The sequence below is a fragment of the Meles meles genome, chromosome 18 (assembly GCF_922984935.1).
Source record: "Meles meles chromosome 18, mMelMel3.1 paternal haplotype, whole genome shotgun sequence".
NCBI lineage: Eukaryota > Metazoa > Chordata > Mammalia > Carnivora > Mustelidae > Meles > Meles meles.
Genome location: NC_060083.1, coordinates 28,993,488 through 29,020,465, shown reverse-complemented (window position 1 = coordinate 29,020,465; position 26,978 = coordinate 28,993,488). Strand labels below are relative to the sequence as shown.

Below are 26,978 nucleotides of genomic sequence, written 5' to 3'. Positions count from 1 at the left end.
CTGGAGATATTAAAGCCCTTTCTGGAGAAATTAAAGAACTAAAATCTAACCAAGTTAAAATCAAAAAAGCTATTAATGAGGTGCAATCAAAAATGGAGGCTCTCACTGCTAGGATAAATGAGGCAGAAGAAAGAATTAGTGATATAGAAGACCAAATGACAGAGAATAAGGAAGCCGAGCAAAAGAGGGACAAACAGCTACTGGACCATGAGGGGAGAATTCGAGAGATAAGTGACACCATAAGACGAAACAACATTAGAATAATTGGGATTCCAGAAGAAGAAGAAACAGAGAGGGGAGCAGAAGGTCTATTGGAGAGAATCATTGGAGAGAATTTCCCTAATATGGCAAAGGGAACAAGCATTAAAATCCAGGAGATGCAGAGAACCCCCCTCAAAGTCAACAAGAATAGGTCCACACCCCGTCACCTAATAGTAAAATTTACAAGTCTTAGTGACAAAGAGAAAATCCTGAAAGCAGCCCAAGAAAAGAAGTCTGTAACATACAATGGTAAAAATATTAGATTGGCGGCAGACTTATCCACAGAGACCTGGCAGGCCAGAAAGAGCTGGCATGATATATTCAGAGCACTAAACAAGAAAAACATGCAGCCAAGAATACTCTATCCAGCTAGGCTATCATTGAAAATAGAAGGAGAGATCAAAAGCTTCCAGGACAAACAAAAACTGAAAGAATTTGCCAACACCAAACGAGCTCTACAGGAAATATTGAAAGGGGTCCTCTAAGCAAAGAGAGAGCCTAAAAGTAGTAGATCAGAAAGGTACAGAGACAATATACAGTAACAGTCACCTTACAGGCTAATAATGGCACTAAATTCATATCTCTCAATAGTTACCCTGAATGTTAATGGGCTAAATGCCCCAATCAAAAGACACAGGGTATCAGAATGGATAAAAAAACAAAACCCATCAGTATGTTGCCTACAAGAAACTCATTTTAGACGCGAAGACACCTCCAGATTTAAAGGGAGGGGGTGGAAAACAATTTACCATGCTAATGGGCATCAGAAGAAAGTTGGGGTGGCAATCCTTATATCAGATCAATTAGATTTTAAGCCAAAGACTATAATAAGAGATGAGGAAGGACACTATATCCTACTCAAAGGGTCTGTCCAACAAGAAGATCTAACAATTTTAAATATCTATGCCCCTAACGTGGGAGCAGCCAACTATATCAACCAATTAATAACAAAATTAAAGAAACACATCAATAATAATACAATAATAGTAGGGGACTTGAACACTCCCCTCACTGAAATGGACAGATCATCCAAGCAAAAGATCAACAAGGAAATAAAGGCCTTAAATGACACACTGGACCAGATGGACATCACAGATATATTCAGAACATTTCATCCCAAAGCAACAGAATACACATTCTTCTCTAGTGCACATGGAACCTTCTCCAGAATAGATCACATCCTGGGTCACAAATCAGGTCTCAACCAGTATCAAAAGATTAGGATTATTCCCTGCATATTTTCAGACCACAATGCTCTGAAGCTAGAACTCAATCACAAGAGGAAAGCTGGAATGAACCCAAATACATGGAGACTAAACAGCATCCTTCTAAAGAATGAATGGGTTAACCAGGAAATTAAAGAAGAATTGAAAAAATTCATGGAAACAAATGATAATGAAAACACAACAGTTCAAAATCTGTGGGACACAGCAAAGGCAGTCCTGAGAGGAAAATATATAGCGGTACAAGCCTTTCTCAAGAAACAAGAAAGGTCTCAAGTACACAACCTAACCCTACGTGTAAAGGAGCTGGAGAAAGAACAAGAAAGAAACCCTAAACCCAGCAGGAGAAGAGAAATCATAAAGATCAGAGCAGAAATCAACGAAATAAAACCAAAAAAACAATAGAAAAAATCAATGAAACTAGGAGCTTGTTCTTTGAAAGAATCAATAAGATTGATAAACCCCTGGCCAGACTCATCAAAAAGAAAAGAGAAAGGACCCAAATCAATAAAATCATGAATGAAAGAGGAGAGATCACAACTAACACCAAAGAAATACAGACAATTATAAGAACATACTATGAGCAACTCTACGCCAACAAATTGGACAATCTGGAAGAAATGGATGCATTCCTAGAGACATATAAACTACCACAACTGAACCAGGAAGAAATAGAAAACCTGAACAGGCCCATAACCAGTAAGGAGATTGAAACAGTCATCAAAAATCTCCAAACAAACAAAAGCCCAGGGCCAGACGGCTTCCCAGGGGAATTCTACCAACCATTTAAAGAAGAACTAATTCCTATTCTCCTGAAACTGTTCCAAAAAATAGAGATGGAAGGAAAACTTCCAAACTCATTTTATGAGGCCAGCATCACCTTGATCCCAAAACCAGACAAGGATCCCACCAAAAAAGAGAACTACAGACCAATATCCTTGATGAACACAGACGCAAAAATTCTCGCCAAAATACTAGCCAATAGGATTCAACAGTACATTAAAAGGATTATTCACCACGATCAAGTGGGATTTATTCCAGTGCTGCAGGGTTGGTTCAACATCCGCAAATCAATCAATGTGATAGAACACATTAATAAAAGAAAGAACAAGAACCATATGATACTCTCAATAGATGCTGAAAAAGCATTTGACAAAGTACAGCATCCCTTCCTGATCAAAACTCTTCAAAGTGTAGGGATAGAGGGCACATACCTCAATATTATCAAAGTCATCTATGAAAAACCCACCGCAAATATCATTCTCAATGGAGAAAAACTGAAAGCTTTTCCGTTAAGGTCAGGAACACGGCAGGGATGTCCATTATCACCACTGCTATTCAACATAGTACTAGAAGTCCTAGCCTCAGCAATCAGACAACAAAAAGAAATTAAAGGCATCCAAATTGGTAAAGAAGAAGTCAAACTATCACTCTTCACAGATGATATAATACTATATGTGGAAAACCCAAAAGACTCCACTCCAAAACTGCTAGAACTTGTACAGGAATTCAGTAAAGTGTCAGTATATAAAATCAATGCACAGAAATCAGTTGCATTTCTGTACACCAACAACAAGACTGAAGAAAGAGAAATTAAGGAGTCAATCCCATTTACAATTGCACCCAAAACTATAAGATACATAGGAATAAACCTAACCAAAGAGACTAAGAATCTATACACAGAAAATTATAAAGTACTCATGAAAGAAATTGAGGAAGACACCAAAAAATGGAAAAATGTTCCATGCTCCTGGATTGGAAGAATAAATATTGTGAAAATGTCTATGCTACCTAAAGCAATCTACACATTTAATGCAATCCCGATCAAAATACCATCCATTTTTTTCAAAGAAATGGAACAAATAATCCTAAAATTTATATGGAACCAGAAAAGACCTCGAATAGCCAAAGGAATATTGAAGAACAAAGCCAAAGTTGGTGGCATCACAATTCCGGACTTCAAGCTCTATTACAAAGCTGTCATCATCAAGACAGCATGGTACTGGCACAAAAACAGACACATAGATCAGTGGAACAGAATAGAGAGCCCAGAAATCGACCCTCAACTCTATGGTCAACTAATCTGCGACAAAGCAGGAAAGAATGTCCAATGGAAAGAAGACAGCCTCTTCAATAAATGGTGCTGGGAAAATTGGACAGCCACATGCAGAAAAATGAAATTGGACCACTTCCTTACACCACACACGAAAATAGACTCCAAATGGATGAAGGACCTCAATGTGAGAAAGGAATCCATCAAAATCCTTGAGGAGAATGCAGGCAGCAACCTCTTCGACCTCAGCCGTAGCAACATCTTCCTAGGAACAACGGCAAAGGCAAGGGAAGCAAGGGCAAAAATGAACTATTGGGATTTCATCAAGATCAAAAGCTTTTGCACAGCAAAGGAAACAGTTAACAAAACCAAAAGACAACTGACAGAATGGGAGAAGATATTTGCAAACGACATATCAGATAAAGGGCTAGTATCCAAAATCTATAAGGAACTTAGCAACCTCAACACCCAAAGAACAAACAATCCAATCAAGAAATGGGCAGAGGACATGAACAGACATTTCTGCAAAGAAGACATCCAGATGGCCAACAGACACATGAAAAAGTGCTCCACGTCACTTGGCATCAGGGAAATACAAATCAAAACCACAATGAGATATCACCTCACACCAGTCAGAATGGCTAAAATGAACAAGTCAGGAAATGACAGATGCTGGAGAGGATGTGGAGAAAGGGGAACCCTCCTCCACTGTTGGTGGGAATGCAAGCTGGTGCAACCACTCTGGAAAACAGCATGGAGGTTCCTCAAAATGTTGAAAATAGAACTACCCTATGACCCAGCAATTGCACTACTGGGTATTTACCCTAAAGATACAAACATAGTGATCCGAAGGGGCACGTGTACCCGAATGTTTATAGCAGCAATGTCTACAATAGCCAGACTATGGAAAGAACCTAGATGTCCATCAACAGATGAATGGATCAAGAAGATGTGGTATATATACACAATGGAATACTATGCAGCCATCAAAAGAAATGAAATCTTGCCATTTGCGACGACGTGGATGGAACTAGAGCGTATCATGCTTAGTGAAATAAGTCAATCGGAGAAAGACAACTATCATATGATCTCCCTGATATGAGGACATGGAGAAGCAACATGGGGGGGTAGGGGGATAGGAGAAGAATAAATGAAACAAGATGGGATTGGGAGGGAGACAAACCATAAATGACTCTTAATCTCACAAAACAAACTGGGGGTTGCTGGGGGGAGGTGGGATTGGGAGAGGGGGAGCGGGCTATGGACATTGGGGAGGGGAGGCGAACCATAAGAGACTATGGACTCTGAAAAACAACCTGAGGGTTTTGAAGGGTCAGGGGTGGGAGGTTGGGGCAACCTGAGGGTTTTGAAGGGTCAGGGGTGGGAGGTTGGGGGAACAGGTGGTGGGTAATGGGGAGGGCACGTTTTGCATGGAGCACTGGGTGTTGTGCAAAAAGAATGAATACTGTTACGCTGAAAAAATAAATAAAATGGGAAAAAAAAAGAAAAGAAAAAGTAATAATGATTCGCTCTCCCACTCATTTTTATCAAACTTCACTAACAATTTGTACTTGCTAAAGACTCATAAAACAGAAGCTCCTATTCCCAAAAGGAGAAACACTCCAGATACTCAAGAGATGACTACAAACATGTAACTTTCAAATTTCAGATTTTCTGGATTTACTCCAACACAATATATAGGAGAAACTTCACTCATATATCCAAACATATATTCACTTCTTTAAATATCCACAAAACACCATTAATTTCCAGCTCAGTCCTATATATCATTTTTCCTGAAAATCAGTACTGATCCTGTATTAATAATTCTCTTCCTCATCTGGTAACTTTTAAAAGAGTTGCACTAGTTTCTAAACCTTTTTGGCTAACTAAACATCTTGGAAAAGGACCACTGATGCTTTGAAACCAGAAAATCTTTGTAATAAGTGTTTTTCATCTTTAGCAAACTGAATTTTATTCTTACAAGAAGCAAAAATAAACATCAGTAATATTTTTTAAGTTAGCTAGAACATATGGATATATTATACTTTCCATGTGGCCCTTACTTCCTTCATCTAAATCAAGCTAGATAACTTTGCTCTCAAGGAGATCACTGCCTAGTGGCAGAGACAGAACAAGTAAACACAAAATGCATACAGTAACATGGAAAGTTAAGCTTCTTAACAGAGACAACAATTACATGTTATAAAAGCATTCCCGGGGCGCCTGGGTGGCTCAGTGGTTAAGCCTCTGCCTTCAGCTCGGGTCATGGTCTCAGGGTCCTGGGATCGAGCCCCCACATTGGGCTCTCTGCTCGGCAGGGAGCCTGCTTCTCCCTCTCTCTCTGCCTGCCTCTCTGCCTACTTGTGATCTCTCTCTCTCTGTCAAATAAATAAAAATAAATTCTAAAAAAAAAAAAAAAAGCATTCCCAAAGTGTGTTGAGTAATTAAAGAGGTCTGTAATCAAATAAATCTGAGAAATATGCAAATGTAGTAAATAAATTTAAGGAGGTTAAAACGCTAGTCACCATTGCCATTCTCCAACAGAAGACAGCGTTTTCTGAGTATATGTGACCAGGCCACCCTGATTCCCACAGCATGTTGAAGGTCTATTGTTCTGCCAACAGAATTTGAGAACTGCTATCTTTGGGGACTTAAAAGAAGGCAAGGTCACTTTAAGCCAAAGGTGTCAGGAAATAGTTCACATAAGAACTAATACAGACACTCAGCCGAGAGAGATATGCAGGATTAAGACATTCTGGGAAAGGAGGGTGCTGGTATAAAGGCCAATTCAGACAGGAAAATAAAGCAACAGTACACCTGCAAAGAAATGAGAATGAATGGGGTTCAAAGTAAATGTAGCAAAAGCAGCATGAAAAAGGAATTGTAGAAATCGTTAACAAGGATATTGATTCTTGTGTGTGAAAAACCTTGGGAGATCGGATGGTAAAAAATGTACAAGATGCATGTCCCTATTGGCCCAGGACATATATATGTTCAGAATTAAATTAGTTAGAATTAAATTAGTATGGCAGTTGTTCAAATTGGAAGACCTCAGTTTAGATGATAAATTATATATGGTCATTTGGAAATGACCCTTGGAAAGTACAAATGAAAAAGACTGTTCATGAATTGATAATTGTTGAAACTAGGTAAGTACATGGTGGTTCATTACTTCATTACTACTACTTTCTTTAAATAACATTATGTACTTCCCAAAATAAAAATTTTAAAAAATTCTTGAACGACATTCATAGTATTTCTATGGCATTAAGAATTTAATAAAACACAAACAAGATGGGATTGGGAGGGAGACAAACCATAAGTGACTCTTAATCTCACAAAACAAACTGAGGGTTACTGGGGGGGCGGTTGGGAGAGGGGTTATGGACATTGGGGAGGGTATGTGCTATGGAGAGTGCTGTGAAGTGTGTAAACCTGGCGATTCACAGAGCTGCACCCCTGGGGATAAAAATACTTTATATGTTTATTAAAAAAAAAGAAATAAATAAAAAATTTTAAAAAAAGAATTTAACAAAACACAATATTTTCACCATATCACTAAATATTTATCAAAAAAGAAAAATCATTAAAAATCAAAAATACATTTAACTATTTTAAGGTAACTAAAAATTTATCTTTCTGTAAGAACCGCATAATTTCCTGTGACGTGTGTAAACCTGGCGATTCACAGACCTGTACCCCTGGGGCTAATAACACATTATGTGTTTATTAAAAAATTTAACAATTATTTTAAAAAGTAAATAAATAAAAAATAAAGTAAAAAAAAAGAACCACATAATTTCAAGTAAGAGTGAAAACTAAGAATACATTTTCTAGTCACTCTTCTTTTGCTTAAAGACATTTCATTCTTATTTCCACTATAAATGATTTAATTGAGAAATTACGGTAAAATCCCAAGAGTATATGAAATTTCCTTAGTTTTGACAATGTGGCACTTTCTATACTGATTCTGCCAATTGATTCAAGAGTTTTATGTATTTGAGTTTTTTTAGGTCAGACAGAAAATCTGTAAGTAGGCCCAAGTTAGAACATTCTACAAACAAATACTTCTATAGCAAAATCTCAAATTGCAAAATACTCCTCCACAAAATTGGCAAATATTGTCAATGTACAAAAAACAAAGATTTTAGAAGACAAATTGCATTTAATGACTACGGTATCATAGGTTTTTATAAATTCTTACATGTAGGTCCTTATTCAAAGGGATACATTCACCCCAATGTTTATAGTAGTATTATCAACAACAGCCAAATTATAAAAAGAGACCAAATGTCCATTGACTGATGAATGGATAAAGAGGAGATGTGTGCATGCACGCGTGTGCGTGTGTGTGTGTGTCTGGAAACACACACACACACAGGAATATTACTCAGCCATCAAAAAGAATGAAATCTTGCCATTTGCATAGCATGGATGGAGCTAGAGAGTATTATGCTAAGTGAAATAAATCAGCCAGAGAAAGACAAATACCATATGATTTCACTCATATATGGAATTTAAAAGACAAAACAGACGACTATGGGGGGGGGCAAACCAGAAAAAAGACTCTTAACTCCAGAAAACAATGGATGGTTACTGGAAGGGAGGTGATCGGGGGATGGGTTAAATGGGTAGTGAGTATTAAGAAGGGCACTTGTGGGGCGCCTGGGTGGCTCAGTGGGTTAAAGCCTCTGCCTTCAGCTCAGGTCATGATCCCAGGGTCCTGGAATCAAGCCTCACATCGGGCTCTCTGCTCAGCAGGGAGCCTGCTTCCTCCTCTCTCTCTCCCTGCCTGCCTCTCTAACTAGTTGCAATCTCCGTCTATCAAATAAATAAATAAAATCTTAAAAAAAAAAAGAAGAAGGGCACTTGTGATGAGCACTGGGTGTTGTATATAAGTGATGAATCATTAGATACTACATCTGAAACTAACACTACACTGTGTTAACTAACTGGATTTAAATAAAAACTTTAAGGAAAAGATGAAACAAATATATTTCCCATTACCTATTAAATAACAGACACTCATGTTAGTAGAAACATATTTCACCTATTTGTAAGAGGTATACAATTAAGGATATAAGGTAGATCTACATCATTTTATAGAAAATTTTATTAGACCATCTAAGCGTAAAAGTTACTATTATCACATATAATTTTGCCCATTTTCTCAATTAAACAGAGTACTCTGAAAGGCCTATTCTCATTCTAGTGTATCAAAAATATTAAAAAGCCAGTGTCCTTCAAATCTAATTATAAATTCAATACATAAATCTAGTGATTTTATGCTAAGTGAAACAAGTCAGTCAGAGAAGAACAAGTATCATATGATTTCACTCATATGTGAAATTTAAGAAACAAAACAAATGATCAAAGAGTCCAAAAAAAGACTTTAAATACAGAGAACAAACTGGGAGGGAGGGGAGGGTGGGCAAAATAGGTGAAGGAGATTAAGAATGCACTTATCGTGATGAGTATTGTGATATTTAGGAATGTTGTATTATTACATTGTGTATCTGAGACTAATATAACACTGTATTAATTATATGTGAATTTTCATTTTTTTTAAATCTACTGATTTTAAATTGTTCCTTTATAATAAAGCTTATTTTTTCTTTTAAAATTTTATCCTGGGTATTTAATTACTGAAAATCTGTATTTTTTACTTATTTACTAAAAAAAAATAACATCATAAATATGCTCTATAAAATAAAGATTTCTATTATTAGCTTATTTATATTTATTAACTTCTCTTTAGTCACTATAATAACTGATTTTATACCCAACACTTATTACAAAGAAAGAAACAAATCTATTGACAAATACGATATTACTTTCAGCCTAATGTTTAAATAAGGTTTAAATCTCAAAACATACACTGCCACTTAAATAAACTATCTTAACAAATAATGATTTGGAATGTTTTCCTTCAATTTTACACTCAGCTGAGGGAGCAAAAGCTATCATTACATTTTAAAAATAAAAAAGAAAGTAGGTCTAGGTTCCTGACCTTATTTTAAAAGGGAAAAGCAGCTACTAAGGAATACAGACTCTAAGTGTAAATAATATGGAGTCACAACAGAGATATCTGACTTTGCAGAAGCCAAGACACACATATCATTGATTAATGATAAAGGACAGAAAACCACTGATAAAATTTAAGATAAATGCTCAGGAAAACCTGGTATCCGAATCTGGCTGAAATGTTCATACTCTGTCCTGATTCACTGCTCTGTAGCTCACAAATATGGAGGTAATGGATAGATTCATACGTGGTTACTTACGTACATTCTATTTCTCTAATTATTTTAATTAGAATAACGAGTAACACAAATACAGTGTAATACATTAATGCATAATAACTGTATAAAAAGAATATACTAAAACAGGCCATGTAATATCCAAAGCTGTCCATATTATATATAAAATACATTTGTGAATGAAGATGTTATTAACAAATATATGCTCCTCAAAAACTTTTTAATTGTTTTACATATAGATGTGAAAACATAAGATCCTGCCTAATGATCTACATTTAATAATTATGAACCACAAATAAATTTCTGATTACCATAAAATCAATGATAGCTGGATTAATGTACTCACTCATTCGTTCAAGAAATATTTAATGAGAGCCTATGCTGTGCTAGTTCAGTGTCCCAGGGGCTAAATATATGAACGGTATACATTAGAGTTTGTGAGAAAACAAAAATTATCTCAATGAATATAATCTCCCTTACTATCTTTGTAGATCTGTGAGAGACTATTGCAAGCTAAGGAAGACAAACTGTCATAATTCTTCTTCCTAATCTACCAAATTATAAACTATGCATTATAATGAATTATTGTATTATGTGTTATATATCTTATATAATGTATGCAATTACCTATAAATGATAATGTATCAGTTATCTCAGGAACATGACCTCTAATCAGAAAAAATATGTCTACTACCCAGGTCTTAATATATAGTAGGTATCAGGTAAACACCTAATGAATAAGTATGTAAATAGTTGTGGTATTTCGAGAGCAACAGCAATATGAGTTGGATTCCCTAGTTATAAAAAACTGAAATCTGTTCCAACAAAACTATCTCTACATCACGTGCGTAATCAGACTCTGGAAAAAACAGCTTGCAGCTTTGATAGAGAGTTCAAGAAGTTAAAATACAAGAATGAAAACTACCGTTTTACTAGGGAAAAAAAAAATTCTAGTATATGTGCTCCCGAAGCAAGCACAAAAAAGAAAATTCTAACTCCAGACTTTATTTGAACTCCGTTCCTGCTGGAATCTCCTTCACCTCTTGGCCTGCCCCAGAGACCTGGGACTTCCCAGCCCCTCCCTACAACTGCATGAAACAATGCCTTTCAGAAAAAACATCAATCAACCAGTCAGTGAGTATGTATGTGGCTCCAGATTCCTGCACTTTCAAACAGTACTGGAAGTCGTGGGAGATGAAGAAAAAAGGAGGGAGAAAAAGAAAGAGACTGGCACATTTCTCTGTTTCAGATCCCTCATATTTGATAATCCAGTTATCTCTTCAAGAATGTTATGTTAGGGGGCGCCTGGGTGGCTCAGTGGGTTAAGCCGCTGCCTTCGGCTCAGGTCATGATCTCAGGGTCCTGGGATCGAGTCCCGCATCGGGCTCTCTGCTCAGCGGCGAGCCTGCTTCCCTCTCTCTCTCTCTCTGCCTGCCTCTCTCTCTGCTTGTGATCTCGCTGTCAAATAAATAAAAAAAAAAAAAAAAAAAAAAATCTTAAAAAAAAAAAAAAAAAAGAATGTTATGTTAGGGTGCCTGGGTGGCTCAGTGGGTTAAGCCTCTGCCTTCAGCTCGGGTCATGATCTCAGGCTCCTGGGATCGAGCCCCACATCGGGCTCTCTGCTCAGCGGGGAGCCTGCTTCCCCCCCCCTCTCTGCCTACTGCTCTGCCTACTTGTGAGCTCTCTCTGTCAAATGAATAAATAAAAAATCTTTTAAAAAATTAATTAAAAAAAAGAATGTTATGTTAATGAAATAATTTAACAACAACAATAATTTACCAACAACAATAATTTAACAACAGCTTCGAAAGTATGGCATGGCTACATGAACCTACATCAATCACAATTACTCAAGGAGAATATGTAAAGAGAAACTGAGGCAACGTAGTACAAGGCTTGCTCACTAAGAGGAAAAAAATGTGTTGTGGGTTATAAATACATACCATAAAATGAGAGTAGTAAGAGATTCACAGAAACACAGGAATATCAAAACAACTAAAACTAACCATGAAATACTAATGTAATGTTTACAATAAGTTTGTTGAGTCTATCAAATAGCATAAACTCAAAAGCATATTATAAGAAATAAACAAAATTGATACATACTTGTGACAAAAAATTTTTTTGTGAAAGTACAGCTATCAAAGGCAGCAATTTTCTCCTGCAAGACTACAACGAGGATCCTAAAATTAGAGGGGGAGGAAAAAAACAACAAAAAAATGAGAATGTGAAATTCGGTAAATTAAATCATAAATAAGTTAAATCATTAGATTTAAAGAAGTGTCTACCAATGCAATTTAGTCAAGAAACATCAGTCTCTTAAAATGTAAAAACAGAACCACAAAATCCTTACTGTAATCAAGAAAGACAGGATTAGAAGAAAAGTGAGAGAAGAAACTACAGCTCAAAACATTATATTCCTCTAAATAAAACTTTATTTTCATTCATGATAAATCAAATAAATCTATCTTCATTAGGAATGTATGAAATCAATAAACTGCTGGCTATTTACTAAAAGTGATTTTCCAGTGCGGGCTCAAAGTCATGGAATTAAACATAAAATGGATTTATGTAACCTGTCACTTAAAATGATTGCTGAATTTCCAACGCAAGAGCAAAAGAAAGAAACTAAGCTCAGACAACTGTTATTCAGTATAAATGAGTCATTTCTGATTGACTCAATATATTAAAATTTAATCAGAATCTCTATGAACCATATTTCTCCCAGAACCCAAGATTTGTTAAAAAAAAAAAATTAGAAAAATAAGAGTTAGAAAGTATTTTATAACCAAAATTCCTAAAATACATCCCAGATGAGGTTACTTTATAAATTATGTTTTTGAATACTTTTCTTTGCATAACATTAATATAAAGATCCAAACTGCAAAGTTATTTTAATAATCAAATAAAAGATGATAATTGTTAAATATTTAACATGCTCAGGGTATTTTTCCAAATTTGGGGGAAGTAAATCTGAGTAACATATTAATGATGAGTGGGGAAAAAAAGAAAATGTTGTCTTTAACATGCATGCTTTATTAATCTTGTTCATTTGCTAATGCAGAACAAAATCCTTAACACAGCTGACAACACATAATAAATGATTCTGTCATGGCACTTAACATAAGAAACCAACCAATCATCAGACCCAGGTTAAAAGGCTTAGAGAATCCATAATAAAAAGGTGACAAACTCAAAAGAAAGAAAATGCAGAGAGACAGAGATAAAAAGGTATTCTTATAATCAAGCAGCCCCTCCCCATAATATAGTAACATACAAAATCATTTCCATAAGGACAGATTAATTTATTATGAATATTCCTAAGTCTAAAAGACTGGGTTATACTGCTGATTTGCAAAACCAAATGCAGAATTAACCAGGGAGAATCAGATTTGACATTTTATAGAGCAAAATCTAAGCAGTATCCTGACATCTACATGATAACTTTTCCTCTAACCTTTACCACATTTGAATTCATGTAACTTCTAAATGGAAAATCAATTTTTTAAAATTACAGAATGTATCCAAATCAACAGGTTTTTTGTTGGAACATGTATCTTCAACGGTTTTTCATTTTAAAAAAAGGAGAATATGAACCTTTGCTATTTTTTCTCAAAAAAATTTCCAGAGAATTTTGTAATCACTTTTCATTAATGACATCTCATATTCATAAGTCACTTTTATCTGCTTTTACTCCTACTCAGAAGTTTCACAATCATTAATCACCTATGATGAGCACACAGATGACTATGAAAAGATTAACTGCATCAATTTTGTATGGTAATTTATATATGTTAAAATATTAAATGTGCTCATTATTTCACAGTTAAAATTAAAAGTAATTGCACTACTGGGTATTTACCCTAAAGATACAAACGTAGTGATCTGAAAGGGCACGTGTACCCGAATGTTTATAGCAGCAATGTCTACAATAGCCAAACTATGGAAACAACCTAGATGTCCATCAACAGATGAATGGATAAAGAAGAAGTGGTATATATACACAATGGAATACCATGCAGCCATCAAAAGAAATGAAATCTTGCCATTTGCGATGACATGGATGGAACTAGAGGGTATTATGCTTAGCGAAATAAGTCAATCGGAGAAAGACAACTATCATATGATCTCCCTGATATGAGGACAGGGAGATGCAACATGGGGGGTTAGGGGGATAGGAAAAGAATAAATGGAACAAGATGGGATTGGGAGGGAGACAAACCATAAATGACTCTTAATCTCACAAAACAAACTGGGAGTAGTTGGGGGGAGGTGGGGTTGGGAGAGGGGGAGGGGGTTATGGACATTGGGGAGGGTATGTGCTATGGTGAGTGCTGTGAAGTGTGTAAACCTGGTGATTCACAGACCTGTAACCCTGAGGATAAAAATACATTATATGTTTATTAAAAAAAAAAAAAATTGGAAGGGGAGGCGAGCCATAAGAGACTATGGACTCTGAAAAACAACCCGAGGGTTTTGAAGGGGCGGGGGTGGGAGGTTGGGGGAACCAGGTGGTGGGTAATAGGGAGGGCACGTATTGCATGGAGCACTGGGTGTTGTGCAAAAACAATGAATACTGTTACGCTGAAAAAAATAAATAAATGTAAATTTTTTAAAAAAAGTAATAAACACAAAAATACCTGTTTTAAGAAAAGTTGACCTAACTGCATCATCCAGAAACAAAGTATTTGGAATAAGTACAGATTTACTGTAACAGTTCAAAAAAATAATGCAAGAAATACTTTTTTAAAAATTCGACTGCACTGCATTTTTCTGTTTTCTAGTATATTTGTGTATTTGTAATACAAGTAAATTGTGACCTAAAAATCTTATTTGTACTTAATCTCCTTTTCCAAAGTGTGTTTACGTTTCTGTTTGACTAAATATGTACATAATCTATTTTGTGATAACACAAAGGACACTTGAAGAAGAGCTTTCATTATATTTTCCCCAGGTTAAATATATTACCCACTGGATCCACCTACTCAATAATGCTGATTTTGAATAATTTGCTGTGTCACTGGATAATTACATTATCGCAGCAATAATATTTCTGTTTCCTATAATTTTGAGTTTGAAGTATAAATATGCATAATAATTAGATCTCCACTACAAATGGCACCCTATTACTGAACAGCTTTTCTTTGTCCTATTTCATTTTTCTGCTTGAATTCAAATACTTTTATCATTAATATCAAACCCACATGTTCTTTTAGTTTATATTTGTCAGGTATGTCTTTACCTTCTTTTTACAGCCAACCTTTCTGAGTCATTCTTCGAATCCCTTTAAAATCTAACCTGAGAGTCTTTTATTACGAAATTTATTTTATATTGACACAGCATAAATTATTGTTTTCCACATTCCATGTATTTGCTTTTTTATGAGATATAAGATTTACAGTTTCCATCTGTGACCTCGATCAAGATATTTACCATTGCAGGGCTGCAGTTTTCTCAAATGTAAAAGGAAGTACTGAGTAACAGAGATTCTTAAAGCCCCTACCTTCCCTAATGTTCAGTGGCTAGAAATTAATTCTTCATTATCATTAGGACAGGTTCAACCCAGATCTGACTATTTTCCTAGAGATGAAAGAAGGAAAATCTGCCCAGTTCATGTTTTAGCTCTACTGAGAAACATAAAGAAATAACAATATTTAAAAGCCATTTTATTGTTCAGAATATGCTTTGTTTTGATGAATGTTAACAGGAAAGTTATACTGCATATCATAAACCACAGAGCCACATATATTCTATCCATTAATGTTATGTTATGCATGTAAAAAAGTTCCTCAAAGCAATACTTAATCTTTGTACATTTGCTCAGATACTTTTTATTCTTTTCCATTTCAGTTTTTAAATGCGAGTTATGACTCACTAAACTTAATTCACTAATGGGTCAAGACTGGAAGGTTGATAACATTAATTCAGAAATCTTAACAGCTACTCCATTTGCCAGAATTCAGAAGGTATTTTGTGACTTCAAAATCACAGATGGCAAATGGCAGGCAGGTAGAGCCTGGAGGTACCTCACTTTGAACAAGAAGCACATAAAGAAATGCTTACCGCTTGTTGCAATGGAGATCATAGATAGGTGTTTTAAACTGAATAGACTTGGCCATCTCCCCAGTACGAAGTGAATACAGATCTACACAACAGTAAGGTGGACTTGTGCTTTAAAAAAAAAAAAAAAGCCATTATTTTTTAAAAATGTGGCAGGGCCAGTAAACTCTATATTTTCAATGATTCATTGTGTACTAACACAGTGGCCAACTGAACGTAGCAAAAAAAAAAAATCTATTAAAAACAATTTTAAAAAAACATGAATGGATAAATCTGAAATAAAATACATGGATGATCAATTTAAAAACTCTACATTTTCTTATTAATATGATTGTTAAACCCCAGTTAACATAATATAAGGAAATTGATTTGAACTACTAAAAAAATCATAATATATCCCAATTAACTCATTTCAGAAATATAAAATTTGGGGAAAAGAAAATGAAACTCACTCACCAAATTATTACTATAGAAAAGAAAAAATCATAAGGTTATCTTAATAAATGTAAAGATGTATTTGATAAACTTAAAAACTTAAAACTTATAAACTTAAAAACTTGTTCATGATAAGAAATATTTCATTAATCTGATTATAATTATAAAGCATATATAATATATATGCTATATAATTATAGCAACCTTAAAACTAATAAAAACTATCAACCATATATAATGGTAAAACACTGAAAATCTTTACCCTAAAATCAGAAACTAGAAAAGAATATTCATTATCAAACCACATCTACTCAACATAGTATGTAAAGTCCTGTGCATAAGGCAAGAAAATAAATTACTATTCAGAAGAAATAAAGCTGTCATTATTTGCCAAGAACTTGACTGTGTAAGTATAAAACCCGTAATACAAATCTGTACGTCAAAATATACATAAAGACAACCCCACAATAGGGGTGCATGGGTGGCTCAGTGCATTAAGCGTTTGCCTTGGGCTGAGGTTCATGATCCCAGGATCCTGGGATTGAGCCCTGAATCCAGCTCACTGCTCAGCAGGGAGTCTGCTTCTAAACTCTGCCCCACACCCCCACTGCACTTCTCTCTCTTTCTCTCTGAAATAAATAAAATCTTAAAAAAAAAAAAAGACAACCTCACAATAAAGATGAACCATTAATCTATGTGTCATTAATATGGATTGTTAACTGATGTAGCAATTTACCCAAGTCACTAACACAACAGCACTTGTATTTTTAGAAATTAAGCACAAACCGTTATAAAATGAAATTTAAAAATATATATGTTGAATATATGACTATGCTGAATACCTTGGAATAAATCTTAAGATTCTGACATATTTACACAAAAAGAAACAAAACAAAACAAAGCAAAATAAACTGAAGTACATAACACAGGCTAACAGACTTTCTAAACTGATACAGTTCTACCCTAATAAAAAATTGACCAGAATGAAACTTCATTCTAAAATGTATATAGGGGCACCTGGGTGGCTCAGTGGGTTAAAGCCTCTGCTTTTGGCTCAGGTCATGATCCCAGGGTCTTGGGATCAAGCCCCGCATCGGGCTCTCTGCTCAGTGGGGAGCCTGCTTCCCCCTCTCTCTCTCTGCCTGCCTCTACACCTACTTGTGATCTCTTTCTGTCAAATAAATAAATAAAATCTTAAAAAGTAAAATGTAGGGCGCCTGGGTGGCTCAGTGGGTTAAGCCGCTGCCTTCGGCTCAGGTCATGATCTCAGGGTCCTGGGATCGAGTCCCGCATCGGGCTCTCTGCTCGGCAGCGAGCCTGCTTCCCTCTCTCTCTCTCTGCCTGCCTCTCTGTCTGCTTGTGATCTCTCTGTCAAATAAATAAATAAAATCTTTAAAAAAAAAAAAAAAGTAAAATGTATATAAATATGCAATCCAGGGGCGCTTGGGTGGTTCAGTGGATTAAGCCTCTGCCTTCGGCTCAGGTCATAATCTCGGGGTCCTGGGATCGAGCCCCGCATTGGGTCTGTGCTTGGCAGGGAGCCTGCTTCCCCCTCTGTCTCTACCTGCCTCTCTGCCTATTTGTGATCTCTCTCTCTGTGTCAAATAAATAAATAAATAAATATATTTTTAAAAAATAATAGTAATAAAATATGCATTCCACAGGATCAGACTTAACTGGAAAGGTATAGTAATTAAGACACTAAGTTCCTGACTAGAACAGATGAAGAGATTGATGTTTCCATCTTAACAAAGTAGGAAAAGAAGAGCAAGTTAAATCCAATAAAAGTTCAGTGAGGGAACTAGTCGTACAATATGAAATGAAATGAAACTGGAGTAAGTAAAAGAAAAAGAATCTATGGAACTAAAACCTCATTTTCTGTAACGAATCTAAACCAATCTATAAAGAAACAAATAATTTAAATATCCCAATGTATGGGGCGCCTGGGTGGCTCAGTGGGTTAAGCCGCTGCCTTCGGCTCAGGTCATGATCTCGGGGTCCTGGGATCGAGTCCCGCATCGGGCTTTCTGCTCAGCGGGGAGCCTGCTTCCTCCTCTCTCTCTGCCTGCCTCTCTGCCTACTTGTGATCTCTGTCTGTCAAATAAATAAATAAAATCTTTAAAAAATAAATAAATAAATAAATAAATAAATAAATATCCCAATATCTATAAAAGAAACTGAACTCATAATTTAAAACTTCTTACAGTGAAATCTTCAAAAATGGCTTCATTTGTAAATTCTATCAATCATTTAAATAAAAATGTTTAGATATCCTACTAAATAAAAACTTGAAAAAAAAAAGGAAAAATAGAACTATCATAACTATCATATGACCCAGCAATTCCACCACTGGGTATTTGATGGGGGAAAAAAAAAAAAAAAACACTCACTCAGAAAGATACACTATGCACTGCCGTGTTCATAGTAGCACTATTTACAACAGCCAAGACATGGAAGCAACCTGTGTCCATCAATGGATAAATGGATCGAGAAAATGTATTAGATGCAGATATAGATATGCAATGGAGTATTATTCAGGCATTTTATTTAAAAAAAAAAAAAAGGAAATCTTGCCATTTGTAACATGGATAGACCTTCAGGTCATTATGCTGAATGAAACAAGTCAGACAAAGACAAATACTGTATGAACTCCCTAATATGTGGAATTCTAAAAAACAAAAAACCTGAACTCATCAATATAGAGAACAGACTAGGAGTTGCCAGAGGTAAGGGTATGCAAAATGGGAGAAGATAGTCAAAAGGAACAAACATCCAATTATAAGATTAACAAGTCCTGCAGATGTACAGCATGGTAACTAGAGTTAACAATTATTTATTATATATCTAAAAGTTGTTAAGAGAGTAGATCTTAAAAGTTCTCACCAAAAGAAAAAAAATGGTTACTGTGTGGTGATGAATGTTAACTAGACTTACTGTGATGACCATTTTGCAATATATACAAATATCAAATCATTGTATCATATGCCTGAAGCTAATACAATGTCACAGGGCAATTATATCTCAATTTAAGGGAAAATAGGTATTATAATACTGGTCTGAGCAAAGAAATACAGGTCAAGGGAACAGAATAGAGAGCCATAAATAAACTCACACATATGGCCAAATGATTTTCACCAAAGATACCATATAATTAAGTGATGAAAAGAATAGTTTTTGAACAAATGTAGCCTTTAAAAATTAGATATTTGCATTGAAGAAATTAAATTTTCCCCTAACTTACATACAAAAATTAACTCAAAAATGGATCACAGTCTAAGAACATAAGGACCAAACATAAGAACCAAATAGCTTCTAGAACAAAATTTAGATAAAATCTATTTCTTAAACAAGAAAAAGCATGAGTTACAGACACAACTGATAACCCAAAATTATCAAAATTATCAACTTTTATATTTAAAAATGAACAAGCAAGTCCCATATTGTGAGAAAATATTTTCAAAAGATATATCTGACAAAGGGTTTGTATCCAGAACATAAAAAGAACTCTTATCATTCAATAACAATGATACATAAAACACATTTTTATGGCCATAATATTTTAAAAGACACTTTACCAAGGAAGATATAGAGACATCAACTAAGTGCTTGAAAAGGTGCTGAACAGTGAAATGCAAATTAAAACCACTAAACCACTAAGGGATACCATTACACTCACTAGAATGGCTAAAATTTAAAAGGCTGGTAATACAAGAATGCAAAGTAATTAAAATGTCATATATTGCTGTTGGGAATGCAAAATTGCACAGTCACTCTGAGAAATAGTTTTAGCAGCTTTTATACATTAAACATACCCTTACCATATGTCACATCTAGGTAATTTGTTATTCATAATAACAAAACAATAATGTAGATCAATAGGTGAATGGATAAACATATGGTGATATACTGAGGCAATGGAATATTATTCAGCAATTTTAAAGAACGAGTTACCCATACAACAATATAAATGAATCTCAAAACCATTATGAAGCAGAAAAAAGCCAGAAACAGAGTCTATGCATTGCATGAGTCCCTTTCCATGAAAAGGCAGAAAAGTAAAACTATAATCATAGGAAGTAATCAGTGGTTGCCAAGGGGCAGGGAAAGAGAGAAATGCCATGAAAAATCTACAGGATGCTGGAAACACTGCTGTGTCTTGATTTTGGAGGGTCCTTACACAACTGTATACAACTGGCCAAACTGGAGGAGGGGAAGAACCGAATAAAACCTGAACTTCAATCTCTAAAACTGACACAAGGCAAAAATTTTTTCCTAATGTTCCCAACTAATTAATCCAGTCCTCTGCTGAGAAGCAATGAGTTAATAATGAATGAAATCTAACATTTTGCCAGACCAACCGGGAAGAAAAAAACAGCTTGTCACCTTCAATTAGCAGCTCATTATAGCACAGTACACTAGAAACTTGAATTCTGATCATTTCACTGGCATCCATACAATGTCACAACTGAGATTCTTTCTGCAGAAAACCTTCAACAGAAGTGGACAAAACAAATGCTATGAAGGCTCAGTTTAGAGTTGACCAAACAAGGCTTGGAAGAATTGAAAAAATCTATTTATATATGGAAAAAAAAAAAACTCTTATTCAATGACTAACAGAAAAAATTCTTTTAAAACAAGAGTTTTCAGAAAGTCACACATTCATAAAGGAGTCATGTTATCTGCCAATAGCACAGTTGTGTATACGCCTGACATATCCTTTTGTTCTCTATTTTTCTCTCTTTTTAAAAGCCTTGACTATTTCCCTGGAACACAGCAAGGCAATCTTAATTTTCCTCATGGATAGGCTGATGAGAAAGCTTTCCATAACATCACCAGTATGCATGCCCCATAACAGAAAGAATGCATGTTAAACTAAAACTAAAACCTGTGAAAAAAGCTTTTACTTTGCACTCTAATACACACCAAGAAGTGCCACAAGAAAGTTGTATAGAGAATGAGTCTTCATTAGATCTTGAGAACTCAAATGGATTAACATTTTTACAGGTTTGTGTTTGACATTTTAAACATGAAGCTATCACTTAACTTTACAATAAGCCTAATTAATTATTTAAGGGGAAAAGTTCCATATAGAATTGTTGAGAACCAAATTTAAAATGTAACTGAATATATTGGAAGCAAACAGCGGAGACTGGGAAGAAATCAGGAATGATACAATTTTTATTACTAAATGGTTGGCTCAGGAAGTCTAACCTGTGGCCCCAACATCTCTCTGTCTTTCCAATACATAGATATCAACATGCACAGTATAAAGTTATGTTGTACTTTTCATGACAAATACAAAATAGAACTGAACACAAATCATCCTTAACTGACCTTCTCTTTACTAGCTTGTTCTCCAACTAGCTTGTTTTATGGTGAGTAACCAAGAATGTAAGCTGAAAAATTCTGTATCAGAATAATCTGTTACCTATTGTACCCATGGCCTATACCCATAAGGGATAGTATTAAGTTTTTCTTACAGAGGGAAAACTCCTCCCACAGCCAATGGTACAGTATTTACACAGTTCATTCATTTCAGTGAGGAGTGCTGATGAGAACTATTTGAAGGGCAAATTTTTTTAAAAGTTTCCATTATAGGGGCGCCTGGGTGGCTCAGTGGATTAAGCCGCTGCCTTCGGCTCAGGTCATGATCTCAGGGTCCTAGGATCGAGCCCCACATCGGGCTCTCTGCTCTGCAGGGAGCCTGCTTCCTCCTCTCTCTCTGCCTGCCTCTCTGCCTACTTGTGATCTCTCTCTCTGTCAAATAAATAAAATCTTAAAAAAATAAATAAATAAAAAATAAAAATAAATAAAAATAAATAAATAAAAGGTTTCCATTATTGAAAATACAATGGTTAAATTAAGAAGTAAGGAACTAAAAAAAAAAAAAAAAAGAAAAAAAGAAGTAAGGAACTGGGCACTTGGGTGACTCAGTTGGTTAAGCAACTGCCTTCAACTCGGGTCATGATCCCAGAGTCCCGGGACCGAGTCCATCATTGGGCTCCCAGCTCCATAAGGAGTCTGCTTCTCCCTCTGACCTTTTCCCCCCTCTCACACTCTCTCTCACTTTCTCTCTCTCATATAAATAAATAAAATCTTTTTTTAAAAAAAGGAACTATAAAACAAAATAGATTTCTTAAAAGAAAAAATATTTCAATATTATAAATATAGAAGATAAACAAGAAAATACTAAATATTTCCATCTAAATACCTTGCCTACTTCAGTATACTTTCTCTGTAATACTTCTCATATTAAAAAATATTAATATAAATATATTTATAATTTTTTTTATTTTTAGAGTTTTTGCTTCACAGCAAAATTGAGTAGAAGATACAGAGATTTTCCACACACTCCTCCTACCATTCATGCATAGAATACCCTTTATCAACATCCCCCATCAGAATGGAATGTTTGCTATAACTGATAAACCTACAATGACATACAATCACCCAAGTCCACAGCTTACATAAGTGTTCACTCTTGGTATTATACATTCTATAGATTTGGACAAATTTATAGTGACATATATCCAACATTATAGTATCATAAAGAATAAACTCATTACCCTAAAATTCCTGTATGCTTTGCCTATTCACCCCTCCTTCAATTACCCTAGCAAACACTGATCTTTTTACTATTCACCCCTCCTTCAATTACCCTAGCAAACACTGATCTTTTTACTATTCACCCCTCCTTCAATTACCCTAGCAAACACTGATCTTTTTACTATCTCCACAGTTTTGCCTTTACCAGAGTAGAATTGAAATCACAGAGGATGTAGTCTTTTCAGACTGACTTCTTTCACTTAGCAATATGCATTTAACTTTCCTCCATTTCTTTTTATGGCTTAATAGCTCATTTTAGTCCTGATCAACATTCCATTACTCAGATGTACCACAGTTTCTTTACCCATTCATCTACTGAAGGATATCTTGATGGTTCCATGTTCTTGCAATTATAAATAAAACTAATATGAACACTTGTGTGCACTTTTTTGTGCAAATATAAATTTTCTACACCTCTGGGTAAATACCAAGCAAGGTAATTTCATTAATCATATGATAAGAGTTTAGCTTTGTATGAAATTGCCAAACTGTCTATCAAAGTGGTTTTACTATTTTGCATTCCTACCAGAAATGAATGAGAGTTCCTGTTGCTCTACAGCCTTACCAGCATTTGATGTTATCAGTTTTCTGGATTTTGGCCATTTTAACAGGTGTGTAGTGGTATCTCATAACTGTTTCAATGTGAATGTCCCTGATGATTTATAAGACATGGAACATATTTTCATATGCTCATTTGACATCTATACATTGGAGGTGAGGTCTTTTGCCCAATTTTTAATCAGGTTTTTCATTTACTTATTGTTGGATTTTGAGAGATCTCTATATATTTAGATACCCGCCCTTTGTTAGATGTGTATTTTCCAAGTGTTTTCTCCCAATCTGTGTTTCATATTCCCATTCTATTGACAGTGTTTTCGAAGAGCAGAAGTACTTAATTTTAATGATATCCAACTTTTGTTCAGAAAATTGAATCTGTGAAGTATAGGATAAACCTCCAAAACATTTCTAGAATGAAAGGAAATGAATAAAAGGGATGAAATGGAAAACAGCAGATAAAAAGAACTAAACATAGAGATTCAATTTATGGAAATACGTATTATTGAAGAAATTCTGCCTTAAGACTATAGCATCTATTCCCCACCAGACCGTTTCCAGCCTGCCACCCTATGCTATTTCTTACCTTTGGGCCTCCACAATCACGTAAGCCAATTCCTTTAAATGAAAATCATGTTGAATCACTGCATTTTACACCTGAAACTAATATAACATTGTATGTTAACTATACCAGAATTAAAATAACTTTTTAAACAAAGAAAACTCCAGAAACCAATATTGTACTGTATGTTAACTAAAAAAAATTTTAAATTAAAAATAACAAAATAAAATTCAATTAAAATTAAAATAAAATGAAAAAGAAAGAAAAACCATGTGTGTGGGTGTGGGTGTGTACACTGAACTGGGTAATCAAGAATATAATATACATGCCCAAAGCTGGATGTTTGCTCAAAAAAGAACTGCAAGGACACAACTTGCATCTCTGGCTGGGCCTTTAAGTCTGCAACAAGCTGGAGATGAAGGCTAAGGCAGTGTTACAGATGCCATCACTGTGGACTCAAGGACCATCCCAGCTCAGTACCAATTTGCAAATGTTAGAGTATTTATTTTTTCTTATTGGTGTCTGTCTTGTAAGAACATCTCTCTCAGGTCACTGCCTGACCACCATGATAACAGAGATTTCAGTACTCATATAAGACAATAAACATAGGCTTTACAAAGAGTTTGGAAAAGCCACTAAACAATGGGTGGATAGGGGCGCCTGGGTGGCTCAGTGGGTTAAAGCCTCTGCCTTCAGCTCAGGTCATGGTCCCAGGGTCCTGGGATCGAGCCCCGCATGGGGCTCTCTGCTTGGCAGGGAGCCTGCTTCCTCCTCTCTCTCTGCCTGCCTCTCTGCCTAGTTGTGATTTCTCTCTGTCAAAGAAATAAAAATTTTAAAAAATTAAAAAAAAAAAAAACAATGGGTGGATACAGGCAAAAACAGCATACTCTAGGGAAGAGGACAATCTGATGTTCAGAGCTGCAGATTACAATATTCAAATGCCCACTGTTTAACAAAAAATTTCAAGGCACACGAAAAACCAGGAAAGGATGGCCTATTCATAGAAATAAATGGAGGGAAACATTGAGGGAGCCCAGATATTACACTTAGTATACAAAGAATTTATATCAATTGACTTAAATATCATGCTCAAAAAGCTAAAAGAAAATAGGAGGATAAACTAACGAATTGAGAAAATCAATAAAAATCTAGGAATTATGAAACAGGAACCACATAGAAATAATGGAACTGAAAAGTACAATAATTAAAATGGAAAACACACTGAAAGTTTCAGAACTGTATCTGAGTATCAGAATAGGCAGAAGATAGAATGTGCAAATTTGAAAATAAGAAAACTGAAATAACACATCAGAGGAAACTTAAAAAAGAATGAAGAAAAATTAACACAGTTTACGAGCAACATTATAAGTCAACTAAACGTAACCAACTTATAGAAGACTCCACCCAGCAACAGAATACACATTCTTATGAAGTACACATGGAATGTTCTATAGGTTACACCATATGTTAGCCACATAACAAGTCTCAATAAATTTAAAAACAATGAAAACAAGCTTTCTAACCAAAATAGAATGAAATTGCTAATCAAAACCAGAAGGAAAACTGGAAATTCACAAATATGTTGAATTAAACAATAACCTCTTAAATAACCACTAGGCCACAAATATGTGGAATTAAATAATAAACTCCTTAACAATCAGCACCACATTAATGGAATGCGGTGGGGGGGGGGGGGGCGGAGACGCATGATTATCTGAACTGATAGAGAAAAAGCGTTTCCCAAAATTCAACATCCTTTCATGATAAAAAAAAAAAAATGTAAGAAATTAGGAATTAAAGAAAATTTCCAAATATGATAAAGGGCATTTATAAAACACTCATGGCTAATATTATACTCAATGGTAAAAGACTGAATGCTTTCCCCCTAAGGTCAGGAAGAAGAAAAGGATGCCCACTTTTAATACTGCTATTCAACATTGTGTTGAAAAATCTAGCAAAAGCAATTAGGCAAGAAAAAGATATTAAAAATCTTATAAGTTGGATAAAAAGATTTACTAACTCACTCTATTCACAGACAACATGATTCAATATATAAAAAATCTCAAAGAATCCACAATACTAGAAATGATAAATTCCAGAATGTTGCAAGATCCAAGATCAACACATATAAAACAGCAATTATCAATCCAAAAGAGAAATTAAGAAAGCAGTTTCATTAACAAGAGCAATGCAATATCTATCAAAATTCCAATTTCTGCCCCTTTTTGCAGAAATGAAAAGCAAACCTAAAAGCAAATTGAATTGCAAGTGGCCCCAAACAGCCACACAGTACTGAAAAAGAACAAACCTGGAAAACTCACATTTCCCAAATGCAAAACTTACAATAAAGAGATTTTAATCAAAACACTGTGATACTGACATAACATCAGATATATAAACCAATAGAACAGAATTCCGATTCTAGTATCAGTTAGTTTTCAAAAAAAGTGCCAAATCTATTCAATGGAGGAAAAAGATAGTATCTTTAAGAAGGGGAGCGGGCTATGGACATTGGGGAGGGGAGGCGAACCATAAGAGACTATGGACTCTGAAAAACAACCTGAGGGTTTTGAAGGGTCAGGGGTAGGAGGTTGGGGGAACAGGTGGTGGGTAATGGGGAGGGCACGTTTTGCATGGAGCACTGGGTGTTGTGCAAAAAGAATGAATACTGTTACGCTGAAAAAATAAATAAAATGGAAAAAAAAAAAAGAAGTGGTTCTCGGTAAACTGAAAGTCTACATGCAAAAGAATTAGGTTGGACCCCTATCTTATATCATAAATAAAAATTAACTCAAAATGGATTAAAGACCTAAATATAAGATCTAAAACTATAAAACTTTTAAGGAAATATAGAGATAAATCTGCAGGACCTTGGATTTGGCAATATTCTTAAATATGATACCAAAAGCAGAAGCAACAAAAGAAAAAAATACATAAATTGGTTTACATCAACACTGAAA

At 35.0% G+C, this 26,978-nt stretch overlaps 1 protein-coding gene across 7 annotated transcripts in view; it reads right to left on the bottom strand.

Annotated features, from left to right (window-relative positions):
* Positions 1–26,978, bottom strand: part of BCAS3 (BCAS3 microtubule associated cell migration factor) — a 611,032-nt gene that overhangs the window by 453,583 nt on the left and 130,471 nt on the right. For all 7 annotated transcript variants that reach the window (XM_045984131.1, XM_045984134.1, XM_045984132.1 and 4 more), the window contains 2 exons: positions 15,864–15,971; positions 11,907–11,983 (listed from right to left, as the gene is read on the bottom strand). In XM_045984131.1, the coding sequence (XP_045840087.1) occupies positions 11,907–11,983; positions 15,864–15,971 (185 nt within the window). The remainder of the gene's footprint in view (positions 1–11,906; positions 11,984–15,863; positions 15,972–26,978) is intronic.